Genomic DNA, 15,835 nt, shown 5'->3' on the forward strand with positions numbered 1-15,835 from the left:
CAGCTTTTCTTACTATTCTAATTTCCTTTTTTTTTTCTCTTTTGGGTCATATCTGGTGGTGTGGGCTCTGGACTGAGGGGCCACTCCCAGTAGAGTTCAGGGGACCCTGAAGTGTGAGGAACCCAATATCACTAAGCTAGCCCCCAGCCTGTAGAGCCAATATACCAGCCCTATAAGCATTCCCATCCCTCCCTGCTCTCCCCTGGGCCAACCGTGTGAACTCCCTGGAGATTACCTGTAGTCAGATATGAGGTGAGGGTGCACTGTCAGGTGGTCTTCCACGGCCTTCCTGTCCATCTTCAAGATGCGCTTGATCAGGTCGATCCGCCTGACTCGGTAGAGCAGCTCAGCCATGTCCTCAACTGAGAGCTTCCCTCTCTCACTCAGCTCATACAGAAGGTCCCTGACATTAAGGGGGGTTACACCTGTAGCCAGGTCCCGGCAGAGGAAAAGCATCATCTCCTTATCCTCATCGTCAAGGGCCTCCTCCACCTGATGGATGAGCTCAGCAGATATGGTTCTAGGTCCCATCCAGGAATCAGAGGCCTTTGGCCCACCACAGGGCAACAGGCAAACTTCTGGCATCAGTTCCTTATGTCCTTCTGGATTCTTTGCAGTGGTGGAGTTCTGTGGATAAATGGAGATCTCTTTAAAACCTCTTCCTAGCAAAATAATTAATGCCTAAGTAACATTCAAAATCCTGGCACTTCCTCGCTCTCTCTCTCTGGCCAGTCTTGCTTAGCTTAAGAAATGAAATTCTGGGGGTGGGTGGGAGAAAAAAAATGAAATTCTATACAGTTCGGAAGCCTCAGTAACAAAGACAAAGTCATCTCCAAGTCAAGTCAGAGGAAGAAGATTATGTACATTCAAAGGAAATGGCACCAGAACTGACACAAAAATTTCCATATGCTTTATTTAAATATCAAATTCATATCAAGGGAAAATCACTAGGTAAATAATGACTGTGAGATATGAAATGATTGGTAGAAGAGGAAGAATAGTCAATGACTAACAGCTGAGAAGTGGTCTCTGATTATCTCATCCTGCTAGGCTAGAAGATATAAGGTCAGGACAAGAAAAACCAATTTTCTTTTTTCAGTTCTTTTATTTTTTCCCCTAGGGTGTGGGAACTTGAGTTAGACCTCTAGAAGTTCAGGAACCATTCCTGGCAGGGCTTAGAGATTATATGCATTCAATGCCAGAGATCTAACCAAGGTAGACCACATGCAAGGCCTACCTCTTTTCCCTTTGGGACTCAACTTATTTTCCTTAGAAACTTAAAATGAAATAGCAGTGACAGTCTGCCAGGGGTCCTCAAACTTTTTAAACAGGGGCCAGTTCACTGTCCCTCAGACCATTGGAGGGTCTGACTATAGTAAAAACAATACTTATGAACGAATTCTTATGCACACTGCATATATCTTATTTTGCAATGAAGAAACAAAACAGATACAAATACAATATGTGGCCCACGGGCCATAGTTTGAGGACCATTCAGGGCTATGTTTTGTGTTAAATAAGCCAGAGGTGTGCTGGGGGAGTACCCTGTCTATTTCTCTCATGTTCGTAGCTTAGCTTGCCAAGAAAAATTAGAAGTACAACCCAACAGTAATATTGCTAATAGTTGTTACTTCTCTGCCTACAAATATAAATTTTATATTTATCTAATTACATTAAGTGAAAAGAAAATTGTATTAATTTCATTTATTTGTATATACTCAGAAAGATTTGAAATAATCACACAATCAAAAACACATAAGTAGGTGGCTGAAACTGGTGAATATGAAATGAAATAAAATAACTCAGAAGAATGACAAGCAAGGAGGGTTAGAAGGACTCAGGGACAGTGGTGAAAAATCTTGTGGTGGTGGCTGTGGTATAGTAGTAACATAGCATGCCAAACGCATAAATATTAAAACTGTAATCATGATACCTCAATTAAAATAGAGAAGAGGACATCAAACACAAGAAACAGATCTCTAAAATCACTACCAGATCTAAATTAAAAAGCAAAACTAATAAAAAAAAAAAACTACTGAAAATGAAAGGTTTTGTTGCCTCTTTTTAAAAATCAGCTATCTAACTTTTATCAATCATCGTCAATGACTACTGAGATAACAAATTTTGGGGACTTTCCAGGCCAATTCCCAGCAATATTTGGGAGTTCCTCCTGGTGGCGCTGGGGAAAAGTGTCAGAGATTAAATCTATATGTATTCAGCCCTTTGGGCCGTTTTTTGTTTTTTTTTTTTTTTTTTCTGTTTTTTGAAACTCTCAGCCCAGTTCATTTCTCCAAACATTATGTCCAAAAATTGCTTTTTGACAGTCACGCACAGTCAGCAAGAGAACTGGCATGCTGTCTTTCCTCTGTACTGAGAAGTATACTTTGGCAGCAAAATCCAAATTACTCATGTGAAAGCACATGGCATAGTCAGAGAAAATAGCAGAAGGAAAACTACAGTTCCTATGCTGAGCCAGGCCGAGCAGATGTGAGGAAATATCAGTGTGTATCAGGGAGATGGTGGCAAAATGATAGTCATTATTGCTGGGGATCACCAGAGCTTCAAAAAAGTGGAACACAGGGGTCCTGGGAGAAGGCTGGAAGGGCTAGTGCACACGCTTTGCATGTGGGACCTGGGGTCTGGGGCCAAGTGGTTTCAGGTGCATTGGTGAAGAAAAAAAGGTGGGTGGGGGGGACAGAATTAACTATCCAAGCCAAAGTCAGCAACAATGGAATCAAGAGACCCAAATTATAACAATCTAAACTTTAAATGGGCCTGTTATACTGGCTTGGGGGGACAAAGGGTGGTGGTTGGGATACACTCTGGGAACATAGTGGGTGGTAGTCAACACTGGTGGTGGGATTGGCCATGATTCACTGTATGTCTGAAACCCAAATATAAAGTTTTTGTAAATCACAATGGTTTCAATAAAATAAAATTAAAAATGTAAATTAATATATTTATGTAAGCACCATGATTACAAACATGTTTGTAGTTGGATTTTAGTTATAAAAAAGGACACCCCCCCCCTTCACCAGTGCAACACTCCCACCACCAATGCCCCCAACTCCTTCCTCCCCCATCCCCTGCCTGTATTCGAGACAGGCATTCTACTTCTCTCACTCACTACCATTGTCATGATAGTTGTCACTCTGTGGTGAGTTTCATATCATGAGCCAGTCCTTCCAACCCTCATCTCTTTTGTCTCTGTGTCTCTGGATATTACTACAATACTGTCTTTTCTTTTTCTTTTTCTTTTTTTTTTTTTTTTTTTTTGGTTTTTGGGTCACACCCAGCAGCACTCAGGAGTTAATCCTGGCTCTATGCTAAGAAATCTCTCCTGGCATGCTCGGGGGACCATATGGGATGGCAGGATTCGAACCGACCTTCTGCATGAAAGTCAAATTCCTTACCTCCATGCTATCTCTCTGGCCCCCATCTTTTATTTTTTTTAAATCCCACAGATGAGCGAGACTATTCTATGTCTGACTTATTTCACTCAGCATAATAGTTTTCATGTCCTTCCATGTAAATCTTTTTTTAAAAAATCAAATCCTCTTCTCCCAATGTGTTTCTGCACATTTTTTTTTACTAGTTAACAAGAGCCATAAGAGAAAATACAGGTACCTGGTAGGGGAAAAACAGAGCACACCATATAGAAACTATTGTATTCAAACTTCTCTTTTAAATACAGCATTGAAGATATTTTCAGAAGTTCCTAGGTGGGGGGAGAGAGCACATGTGCATATGAAGAGGGAAGAGGGAGAGGGAAAGGGGAGAGAGGAGAGAGAGAGAGAGAGAGGAGAGAGGAGGAGAGAGAGAGAGGAGGGAGAGAGAGAGAGAGAGAGAGAGCACATGTGCATATGAAGAGGGGAAAGAGGGAAGAGGAGAGAGGAGAGAAGAGGGAGAGAAGAGAGAGGGAGGGGAGAGAGAGAGAGAGAGAGAGAGAGAGAGAGAGAGAGAGAGAGAGAGAGAGAGAGGTTTATGACAAAGTAAGCTTCCTGTATTTCTTTGAAATCAGAGATGGGATTATTGGATTATTCCTTATTTGGTATTCCTCTACCATCCTATGATGGTTTGGGTTTCACTATACCCTGCTCCTGAAGCACTTAATTTTCCTGGCGAGACAAAGCCTGTCTGTTGTGATTTCCCACATTTTTGTGGAATTCCCCTCTGCTATTCTCCAGGAAACATTCTCTCAGGCGGTGACTCTGCTTCCTATGCCGTACACATCCATAAACAAGATGTTCTTGATTTTTCTCATCAAGAAAAACTAAGATCAAGGATCTTGGAGCCAGAGCTAGAACACAGCAGGAAAGAAGAGTTTGTGTGGAACGTGGCCAACTAGGGTTCGAGCCCCAGTATCCGGTGAGGTCCTGAGCCTGCCAGGAGTGATTCCTGACTGCAAAGCCAGAAGTGAGCCATGAGAACTGCCAGTGTGGTCAAACCCACACTGGTTAACCCAAAAAAGAACTAATAGAGCAAAGATCAGTTTCAGTTTCATTCTTTTTTTTTTTTTTTTTTTTTTTTTTTGGTTTTTGGGCCACACCCAGTAACGCTCAGGGGTTACTCCTGGCTATGCGCTCAGAAGTTGCTCCTGGCTTGGGGGACCATATGGGACACCGGGGGATCGAACCGCGGTCCGTCCAAGGCTAGCGCAGGCAAGGCAGGCGCACCTTACCTTTAGCGCCACCGCCCGGCCCCTCAGTTTCATTCTTGAGGCCTGTACTGTTGCTATATATATATATTTTTTTTTTAGTTTTTGGGTTTTGGGCCACACCCAGCCCGGATTACTCCGGGCTCTAGGATCAGAAGTCACTTGTGGCAGACTGGGGCAGAAGACCCTATAGGAGGGCCCCTGCAAGGCAAACACCCTCCCTACTGTACTATTGCTCAGTATTTTTTTTTCAAGAAAATTTTTTTTTTATTTTTTAAATATTATTATTTTTCAAAAAGCCTAACTGGATAGAATAAATCACCAGGAAGTCTCCACATAAAATGGTGTGTCAGGATCCACTCCTGCTAGCAGAAACCACTTGACCCAACAGAAGGCACCCCCATTCTTTCCAGTAGATATGCATTAAACATGGGTTCTGACTGCAGGGATTGAAGAAAAGAGCTCTTGGTGGGACTTGCAGGATTAAGAATCCCAAAACAACTTGTCCCAGGACTGTGGGGAATCAGGGAGTAAGTGCTAGGAGCAGAGCTAAGTAAGACAGAGAAAGTGGCCCTACCACAGGTGGCTCACACACTGTAGCCAGGCCTCAACTAGAGCCTGAGAAGTTGTACCAACCTCAAACTGGCAACAGAAAACTGCCTTTGGCATATGGGCCGAGGTCATCTCATGTGGGACTAAGGAAAGCTGGCAATGACTTCACTGAAGGTAGGAGGGCTGAGAAAGGAGAAGGAGGAAGGGTGGCCATGCAGAATCCATGTCCATGCAAGATTCCTAACAAGTTGGATAGACAGAAGGAAGTGAAGGATGGAAAAAAAAAAAAAACAGTCAGGTTCTACCTAATGGGCTATACAACAGGCTCCTGGAACACTTGGAGCCTCTAAAGAAGATAAGGATTCAGAGTCCTTTAGGGACTTCTGGACACTTGGCAACAGAGACCAGCACTTCAAGACCACAGGGCACTGGCTACATGATGGTTGTGTCTAGAAGGCCTTCGTTATGCCAAAGTTTATACACTTCCAAGAAAGGGGGAATGTTAGAGCAATAGTAAGTAAGGAACTTGCCTAGCACATGACTGACCCGGGTTCCCTCCCCCACACTCCATATGGTACAACAATCTGTTAGGAGTGACCATTGGGGGTAGTCAGGCGTATGCCCTGAGGACTGATTAGTGTGTTCCCTCCCCCCAAAAGAGCACAGTTCAGGTAGTAAGGCAAAGAGAGGAAGCATCAGACCAGCAACCTGCCTGCCTCCCACACCTCCCAAGCTGGCGACCTGTACCCTGAAACCCAGTGCCCTCCGCACCATGTGGCAGGCTTACCAACTCATTTCTAGACAATTCTCACATGCAGGCATCCCCTTCCAAGATTTAGTTTCCATCTTTCTTGTAAAAATAAGTCTGGGAAATACTGCTTTGTGGGTTTCCATGGTTTGGTTTGGAGGCCACACCTGACAGTGCTCAGGAGTCCCTCTGGGTCCCACTCAGCCCACTGAGCTCACACTCTAGTTCTCCATTTCAAATGTGGATGCTTTTGTTCATTAAAGACTATCTGTTGCCAAAATATTGCTCTCAAATGTATATCTTTGGTCACTGAGTTTCTGACTAGCCTCCTAAATGCTATACCTGACTCTCAGGCCTGTGGACCCTATTACTGAAGTGTCTGGGGGGCCTCTCCCAAGCTCACTATATCCTCTTGCCACTAAACTCTAGACCAGTGGTCCTCAAACTATGGCCCGCGGGCCACATATTGTATTTGTATCTGTTTTGTTTCTTCATTGCAAAATAAGATATATGCAGTGTGCATAAGAATTCGTTCATAAGTTTTGTTTTTACTATAGTCAGACCTCCAATGGTCTGAGGGACAGTGAACTGGCCCCCTGTTTAAAAAGTTTGAGGACCCCTGCTAGACTATGAGAACACTGACTAATCTGTCCTTGAAACCTTTGCCCAGGGTTGAGCCTGGCACCACCGTTTGCAATAAAGTCCCTCCTTAATCTTTGACTCTTACACAACCCTTTTCATTGAAGGCTTCTATTCATCCTGAACCCTCCTGAAAAGCAAATGTGCATCAGCATCAGCTACTCCCCAACCTTTCTCCCTGACCTTTCACTTACCCTGTTCCTTCTGAACTCCAGACCTATCTGCTATTAAAATGACCTTTAAGATATGCTCAAACCTAAGTTCGAGTACTTGCCTAGTTCCAACCTTCCAGTAATGCATATCCCACTGCATGTTCCAATTTCCTTTATCTTCAGAGTCCCTGGCAGACCTCCACTTGCTCTTTCATCAGCACACACCTTGCACTGAGAGCTTCAACCAAACCTCATCAAGTTCTCTCCCTTGCCTCTGTCTCTGCTAGTATTATTCCTTTCCATTTACCTCCTGAAAAGCAAAAACACTGCTCAGCTTAGGGACCCAGCTGAGCATCTCACTGAGGAAAACTTTTTTGGGGGGAAGAGTCCTTACTGGCTTGGTCAGTAACTATGTTTACCATTTTCCATACTCCACATGGAGTTTAGTGGCCTTATTCAAGGAAAGTAAAATATGGTTAACTTCGGTTAGATTTCTCAGTTTTACTCACAGGACACCAACTCTGTCTCTAAGCCATCTGGTAACCCTGGCACAAAATGTTCTTTGGCAACAGCAGGAAACAATCAGCATAACTAGTTTCTAACAACCTTGGATTCTACAAAAATAGATTTTGTTTTGTTTTGCTTTTGGACCACATCTGTCAGGAAATAACCCTGGCTCTGCATTCAGGAATCGCTTCTGGTGGGCTCCAGAGACTACATGGGATGCTGGGGATCAAACCTTGCTTGCTGCATGCAAGGTAAACACCTTACCTACTGTACTATACGCCGGCCCCCAAGAATAGGCTTTCTATTGAATTCAATCCTTGTATTGAATGTTATGAATGTAAAGGCATGCCCCTCCATCCCTAGGATGAAAGCAAATGCAACTTTCCAGTCACACCATCAACACAGGAAGCAATGGGACAAGCAGAGCTGCCTTCCCAGTGAGGAAAGAGCTAAGCCTCCACTCTGAATAGGTACCAAAACCTCTGGATGTCCCCTTTTGATGGAATCTATATTAATATTCCTTCTGTAACAGCAATCTCCAAGATCACATACTTTCCTTCTCAAGATTTTCATCCAAGGCCTCAAAAGTTTCTCAAGAAACAACCTTAGAAGGTTAATATCAGTGATGTCCAAGTGTCTGATAAAAACACTCTAAGAGTTTAATATCAGTGATGCCCCCATTACAATAATTAGAATGAAGCCAAGGCAATAGTATAGCAGGGAGGGTGTTTGCCTTGTATAAGGCCAACTTGGATTCAATCCCAGCATCACATATAGTCCCTTGAGCCCATCAGAAGTGATTCCTGAATGCAGAGCCAGAAGTAATCAGAGACATCTTTGGTATCACCCCAAAACCAACCAAAAAATTACTAGATAGATATAGATAGGTAGCTAGATATAGACAGATGGATGGATGAGTAGATAGATACATAGAAATAGATTAGATAGATTAAAAGTAGATAAGATGAATGATGAATGGATAGAATGATTAGAAAGATAGATTAAAAGATAGATAAGATAGATGGATAGAATAGATAAATTAGATATAAAGCTAGGTAGATAGATAAAATGGATAAGATGGGTGGATAAACAGATAAATAGATAAAATCATATAGATGATAAATAGATGATAGATAGATAGATAGATAGATAGATAGATAGATAGATAGATAAAATATTTAGCTGGTGTTGCCTGAAGTCCCTTTATACATGAGTGGCCTGAATTTAAATTTCAACCTAGAGGGCCGGGCGGTGGCGCTAGAGGTAAGGTGCCTGCCTTGCCTGCGCTAGCCTTGGACGGACCGCAGTTCGTTACCGGGTGTGGCCCAAAAACCAAAAAAAAAAAAAAAAATTTCAACCTAGAGTGGAGAGATAATCGAAGAGATAAGGTGATAAGAGATAGTTAGATAGAAAGGTAGATAAAAGAGACATAGACAAAGAGGTAGTAATTAGATAGATAAATAATAGAGATGATAGATTAGGTAGATAGATGATTAGATAGATAAATGATAGATAGACAGGCAGGCAGACAGACAATAGCCAACCCTAGTTTGATCCCTGGCATAGTCTATGATCTCTTTTTTTTTGGGGGGGGGGCACACCCATTTGATGCTCAGGGGTTACTCCTGGCTATGAGCTCAGAAATCGCTCCTGGCTTGGGGGGACAATATGGGACCCCGGGGTTTCGACCGCTGTCCGTCCTACGCTAGCACTTGCAAGGCAGACATTTACCTCTAGTGCCACCTTACCGGCCCTTGTCTATGGTCTCTTAAGCACCATCAGAAGCCACTCCTGAGCAGAGATTCAGGTCATTCCAGAGCACTATTGGGTATGGCCCCCAAAATACAAATAATGATATTTTTTAAAAAATTGTTTTGCATTTATGCGATTCATGTGTACAGAGAAGAAAATATTCCTCTAACCCCAAAATTGAGGACAAAATAAAATTATTCAGGGCTAGAATGATAGCACATCAGGGAGACCATTGCCTTACATGCAGCCAACCCAAGTTCAATCCCCAGCATCCATCTCATCCGGTCCTCAGAGCCTGCTGGGGTGATTCCTGAATGCAGAAGTAAGAAAAAGCCCTAAATATGGCCATGAGCCCAAAACACCAAAATCAATTAAACAAACAAGCAGCTGAGTGAAATGTCAACTGTTGACTCAAACATTCTCAAAATCAAGAAAAACAGCCATTAGAAGATAAACTTTATTTATCAGAACACAAATGCCAGAGGAGAATAAAATCACAAGTGAAACGAAAAGTGCCAGCTCTGAAATCCAATTGGAGAAATAGCACTATGACAAAAGAATAAGGTGGGAAAAATGCAGAGACCCAGGTTCTATCCCCAGGAGGACATGATTCCCCCCCAGGACCAATACAGGAGTAGCCCCTGAGCACAGAAGGTACAGTCTCCCTAAAACACACACACACACACACACACACACACACACACACACACACACACACATACACATTACAATTGAGCATTAAGTGCAATCTAAGATCAATAGCTAAAGCATCTGCTGAAGGGAGCTGTGGAAGTAGGTTGTCAAGTCTTCTGGCAGGAGCTGACAAGGTTCTGCAGACAAGTATCTTTACACACACACACACACACACACACACACACACACACACACACACACACAATTTATAATAAAGCAAGAACAAGTGTGACTTTTGTCATAGCTGCTGGTCGTTACTGCCCCACTGCAACCCCATCTTCATTCTTCTATGGTAGGCAATCCTCAACTGAGTCTAGATGTGGGGTCACAGTTACCTACAGGGAATTGCACTGGACTCCCAAGAGCCACACTGTCTCAAATCCATGTTTACTCCCAGTACCCAGACCTCCTCTGCCCAGCCCGAAGCAGCTCGGTGAGTCTTAACAGGATTAGATTGAACTGACAGCCAAGGAGGTGTATGCCAGTTCATAATAAACACGAGTTAATTAGCAGGAGCCGGGGGGGGGGGGGGGCAGCTACGAAAGAAGAAACCTTGGAAAGGAGTTTACAAAAGTTGCAGACCTGGGGACCTGCAGAGCTCAATGCTAAGAGAACATCAGGAAAGTCAGAATGGGTTCTCCCAGGGATGCAGGACAGCAGGGAAGACAAAAAGGAGGAGGAGGAGACGGGCTTTGAGCCTACTCACGCAGGGCACTAGCGGCTCTTCTTTTTGAAATCCGCGGGGTAGAAAACTCTCATCCTGTAAACTAAAGCTCCGAGTGTAGATGGGGGAATCCTCCAGCTAGGAGGGGGCAGCCAAAGGTAGTATTTAGGCTCCTCCTCCAGAAGAGCCCTCCCTGAATGTTTCGTCCTTCAATAAAAACCCTATGCTCTGGCAACCCCCCCACCCACCCAGATCCTCGACCTGACACGAGGATCTCTTTCTGCTTTACAAACGTTTTTTATTTTATTTTATGCTGCAGAAGTTTTAAGTGCAACCTTGCTGAAACCACCGCTGCACACACCCCTGCACCCCAATGCATTTGGGACCACTTGGAAACCAGCCAGGGAGCCCCTCACAACCTCCCTCAAATCACACAAGACTCAAAGGAATGGGATAGGGATCCTCAGAGACCCTGCTGCAAGCTGGACTCACTCTCTAAGCACATTCCCTAAGCTAATGAAAGAGCAGGACCTCCAAATGTCAGCCCCAAACAGAATCGCATCATGGACAAAGTGGGGATGAGGCGCTGACTGTCATGCATGTAAGAGACCCCACTGTATCCCCCAATACCTGATCCCTGACCACCAGCAGGGAATACTCCCCTCCAAAGTTAAGTATTAATTTTCTTTCTTCTTCTTCTTTTTTTTTTTTTAATAAATTGGGCCAGAGCTATAGTGCAGCAGGTAAGGGCTTGCACACAGCCTTCCGGGGTTCTACTTCCATAGGGTCCACCATGATTAACCCCCTAGGTGCAGAGGAAAGAGTTAGGTCCTGGGCATCGCCTACTGTGGGCCCAAAACAAAACTAAACCAAGAAAACTATGGCAAGCCACCCAAATTCCCTTTGAAATCTGAGTCTTTTGAAACTGCTGGTCCGTTGGTGGATGGGGCCAAATTCCTGATATTCAGGCTCCTTCCAGCCTGTTGTTGGAAGGAGTCATTTCCTGCTGTGCCTGGACTACACAGAGCCTTTTCACCACCGCCCACTCCACCCTCTGAGCAATTTCCATGCCCCCATGATTAACTCTGGAGCAAAGACGACAACAACAAAAAAAAAAAATTGGCTACTCAAAGTGGAATTTTTTCTGTGAGTTTCAGGCAAACAACAAAAGGAAAACTCCCCTGTGAACTCGCTGAAAGCAGATCAAGCTTGTCTGCTCTAGGTCTGACACAAAGCCTGATTATAAGTGCTTAACTGATGGGAATTCAAAAATAAAAAATAAAATAGTACAGCACTTCTTGAAGCCCATTTCTTGTTCCTTTTTCTGTTCCCCTTCTGTTTCATAAGATCAGCCCCCTAGTCCCAAGCCATGTATGGTGCATGCATGGTGTGATACACATTAGAAAACAAGTGCCCTTGGCGCTACATCTAAGAGTAAGAACAAAGAAGGCTTTGGATGGGCCTTTTTCAGAGGGCTGAAGGAGGGAGGGAAGAGGAGAAAAAAGAAAGGAAGGAGGGACGGAGTAGAGAGGAAAGGAAGAAAAGAAAGAGAGAAAAGCATGACCAAGCCTGGGACGCGTGGGAGGGGCAGGGCAAAGTGCAAAACACATTTCAGGCCTGCCAGAGTCCAACACTCCCAACTTACTCAAGGCCTTTGGCCCTGAAGGAATACTGCACAACTTCAAGGAACAAACTTCCTTGACCTACAGCCCACTAAGGCTAGTGAGACAGAGTGAAAAATATGCCTGCTCGCTGCTTCCACCTAACTCTGTACTCAAGGAAGCACAAACACCAGAGCCTCCCCTAGTCTCAATCTGGCGCACACCCCAACAAATAAGAAACCTTTTTTTTTTTCTTTCTTTCTTTCTCCTTTGTGTGTATGTTATTGTTTTTGGGGTTTTGGAGCTTAGGACCACATCCGGAGATGCTGGGGTGGGGTGGGGGATAAGACCACTCCACGCTCTTCACACACTGAGACCACAGTACACAAGATAAGCGCTCTACCCACTGTGCCATCACTTTTGCTCCCCTCTTTCTTTAGTTTTTGTGACTCATCTGAGGGTTGGCTCCTCCTGCCTCTCAGTCAGAGATCACTCCCGGTGGGGTTCGGGGACCCTCTGCAGTGGTGCTGGGGATAGAACCGGGGTTCAGTTGCATGCACAGCCAGCACCTTCACCCACCCCATAGTTTGCATCTCTCCAACCCTGATGTCTTCAACTAACACATCTTAAGTTTGCAGAAACCAGAGAGCCAGCTGGAAGCTTTGCGCCCTTGCTTGCAGCCTCTGAAACTGCCTCCTGTGCAAGGGTTTTGGGGGGAGACCAGAGGCCACTCGGTGGGCGAGGGGCTGAGGGGCAGCTGGGTGCAGTGGGAAGCGTGGGGCGCCCCCTTTTTCCTCCACCCCAGATGTCAGCATCACTGAGTCACCAGCCCGAGGCCCCAACCGCTTCCCTAGACACCTTCCTGGTACTAACAGCCAGATAGGGGAAGCGAGGCCGGGGCGGAGAGTGGGCGCCCCGGTTGCTGCAGTAATACCGAAACCCGAAAACACTTACCGCAAGCCACGTCGGTTCTCTGGGCCCCTGGGCCCCCGCCAAAAGAAGAACCCGGCCGCTAGGGCTTTCCGGCCCCGGGCAGCTTTGCATTCCGAAATTCTGAGGGGCTTCACCGGGCCGAGGGACCCCACACGGCAGCCCCCCCACCCCACTCCCGAGAGAATCCGGTAGGGTTGAGCTTCTTTGTTCCTTGCAACACAAGTTCCTGTTCGTGCAGGCGGACGATTGGTTGCGCTGACGCGGTTGCACGGTCGTTCCCTCCTGGGAGCTGCCTGTTGCTGCCAAACGAGCTTTTCTCCTTTTTCCTTTTTCCCTCTAGCTTGAAGGCCAGTAAGGACATGAGTTGATATTTGAGCCCGGGATTAGCAACCCGACACGGGGGCAGACTCGTGTTCCTCCCCAAAAACATCTTATCTGTAGTGTCCTAAGTAACGTTAAAATGTTGTTTTGGGGGATACACCCGGCCGTGCTCAGGGCTTTTCCTTCTGGCTCTGCACTGTGGGCGGTCACTCCTGGGTGGGCTCGGGAAACCACATGGACCGCCTGAGAAACCCCAGAAATTACCTGTAAGGGATTTTTTTTTTTTTTAGAAACCACAGCAGTAGACAACAGCACACACTCCAAGGGCACCAAATGGCAGCTCAGCTCCACATTCATCTCAGAGTCTCTGCAAGCCACGAACAGAACTTCAGAGGAAAGCTGCTCTTCGGGCTGAAACTCTAGATGCCCTGGGAAATTGGGAGGACCGAGTCGCCTGCAAACGCTCCACATTCCCACAGTCACTGTCTTTCTTGTCAGAGACCCAAATTCACTGCTTCCCAAATAATCTTTGCAGCAGCACCTCCTCAACCAAGTCTCCCAGGTATACTGGCTTTGGGGGTGTGTGTGTGGAAAAATCTGGGGTCTTCTGGGGCAGGGGAAGAAAATTTCCGCCTCCCACATATTTCCAAAAACACGGGCAGCCACATCCGCATCTCACAGCTGCTGACGTGTCAGTTCCTAAGCCCTAGGCCCTACAGATGTTGGGGCTTCTGGATCACATGGCCAAGAATGCTGCCTGGTGTGAGTTGGGGAGAGGAGTAATAGCACATCTGAGAGGGCCTTTGCCTATGCAGAGTCAGGAGTAACTCCTGAACACCCCGGGTATAGCATAAACCACCCCCAAAAACTTCTGCCTATTCTCAATACACACAATAACACAGAAGTCTCAACTAGTAGCAAATAGCTGAGTTAACCTTCAGACAGTGACTTAATGGCCCTCCATGCGTGTAACAATTTTCGCAAAATTTCCATTATTGAAGTATATATGTATACACATACATACATACATACATACATACATACATACATACTGTTTTTTTGAGCCACACCCAGCAGCATTCAAGGGTTCCTCCTGGCTCTGAGCTCAGAACTCACTCCTGGCAGGCTTGGAGGAGCATATGGAATGCTGGTGATTGAACCTGAATTGCCTGTGTGCAAGGGAAATACCCTATCACCCCCTGTGCTATCACCCCCTGAAGTATCTTTTGATAATTCCATTAACCATTTAGTTGAAACAAGCAATATAAAGTAAACTCTGTCATGCCTGCCAAAGAGGCAGTTATGGGAAACTGGGGTCCATGGTAGAAGAAAAGTCAGACTGATTGTGGGAATGATGTGAAACACTGAATGCCAGAAACAACTGTATTAGGAGCAATTTGGTAAAAACACTTTGTTTAAGTAAAAGAAAAAGAAACTGCTAGATGACATGTCACAGAAATAAAAGACAGTAAAAAGATAAAAACTCAACAAAAATAAAACCTAGCAGATCTCTCAATTGAAACCCTTCAGGCTAAAAGGGATGGCCCGATATATCCAAAGACACTGCATAAATTAGGCATACAAACAAGAATAATTCATCCAAGTTACCATTCATATTTGATGATGTAGTATGAAACTTTATTGGCAGAGCTATAGTACTGTGTTTGTCTTGCACAGAGCCAACCTGGGTTCGATTGCTGGTATTTTATAGGGTCCTCAGAGCACTGCCAGGAGTGTAGTGCTAAGAGTAATGCTTGAACACTGCCTGGTGTGGCCCAAAAGCAAACAAACTTTTACTGATAAGTAATAGCTAAAGAAGTTTTAGGTCACTATCAGATGCACCAAATGGTCTCATTTGCAAAGCTAATGAACAAAGACTAATCACAGAATCAACTAGAATTCATACAAAAAGATGTCACTAGACTCCCACTTTCCGATTATGTAATGTCAGGGATCGAACTTCACCAAAAGGCATAGAATGGCTCAGTGAATCAGGTATCAGCCTTACTGCACTCCGAATTTCAAACATGGTGGCATCTCCTCTCAGAGTGTTTTTTTGTGTGTGTGCCCATGAAAACACGTGTGGTTAAAGAATCTCCTCTGAAGCCTGTGCCTGTAGCTCTGAAGGAACAGACCTTTCCCAGACCTCAGAACGAATCACCCAAGCCATGAACACCATGTTTTCTTTCATGACATGTGACACAAAAATTCAGTAATAAAGACAGGAAAACCAGAGTGCACAAGCATTGACTTGATTTTCTGAAAATTGACTTGATTCCTCACTGTGGAGGAAATGAGTAGTGTCAACATAATACAAAATGTCCTTTCACCTCTGATCTCTCCCCAATGCACATTGTTTACACAGCACATTCCTTTCTTGCTATGTAAGGACAAACAACTCCAACAGAACCTCAAAAGATTTCAAGGGTCACGGGAGTGAGATAAACTCAGTTGAGGGTTATATGGTCACCAAGCAGCAATTTTTGTTTGCTGGTTTCTGGGACACAACCGGCAGCACTGAGGGGATACTCCTGACTCTCCACTCAGAAACGACTACTGGTTGGCTCTGGTGAACCATATGGGATGCTAAGGATTGAACCCAGGTCAGCTGTGTGC

The 15,835-nt window shown here is 44.9% G+C and overlaps 1 protein-coding gene across 1 annotated transcript in view; it reads right to left on the reverse strand.

Moving 5' to 3' along the window:
* Positions 1-13,043, reverse strand: part of CFLAR (CASP8 and FADD like apoptosis regulator) — a 74,747-nt gene extending 61,704 nt beyond the window's left edge. Inside the window, exons 1-2 of the mRNA XM_049773340.1 lie at positions 12,920-13,043; positions 236-627 (exon numbers count right to left, since the gene is read on the reverse strand). Coding sequence (XP_049629297.1) covers positions 236-627; positions 12,920-13,009 — 482 coding nt within the window. The 5' untranslated portion in view covers positions 13,010-13,043. The remainder of the gene's footprint in view (positions 1-235; positions 628-12,919) is intronic.
* Positions 13,044-15,835: the final 2,792 nt, after the last annotated feature.

This window comes from Suncus etruscus, chromosome 5 (assembly GCF_024139225.1).
Source record: "Suncus etruscus isolate mSunEtr1 chromosome 5, mSunEtr1.pri.cur, whole genome shotgun sequence".
Taxonomy (NCBI): Eukaryota; Metazoa; Chordata; class Mammalia; order Eulipotyphla; family Soricidae; genus Suncus; species Suncus etruscus.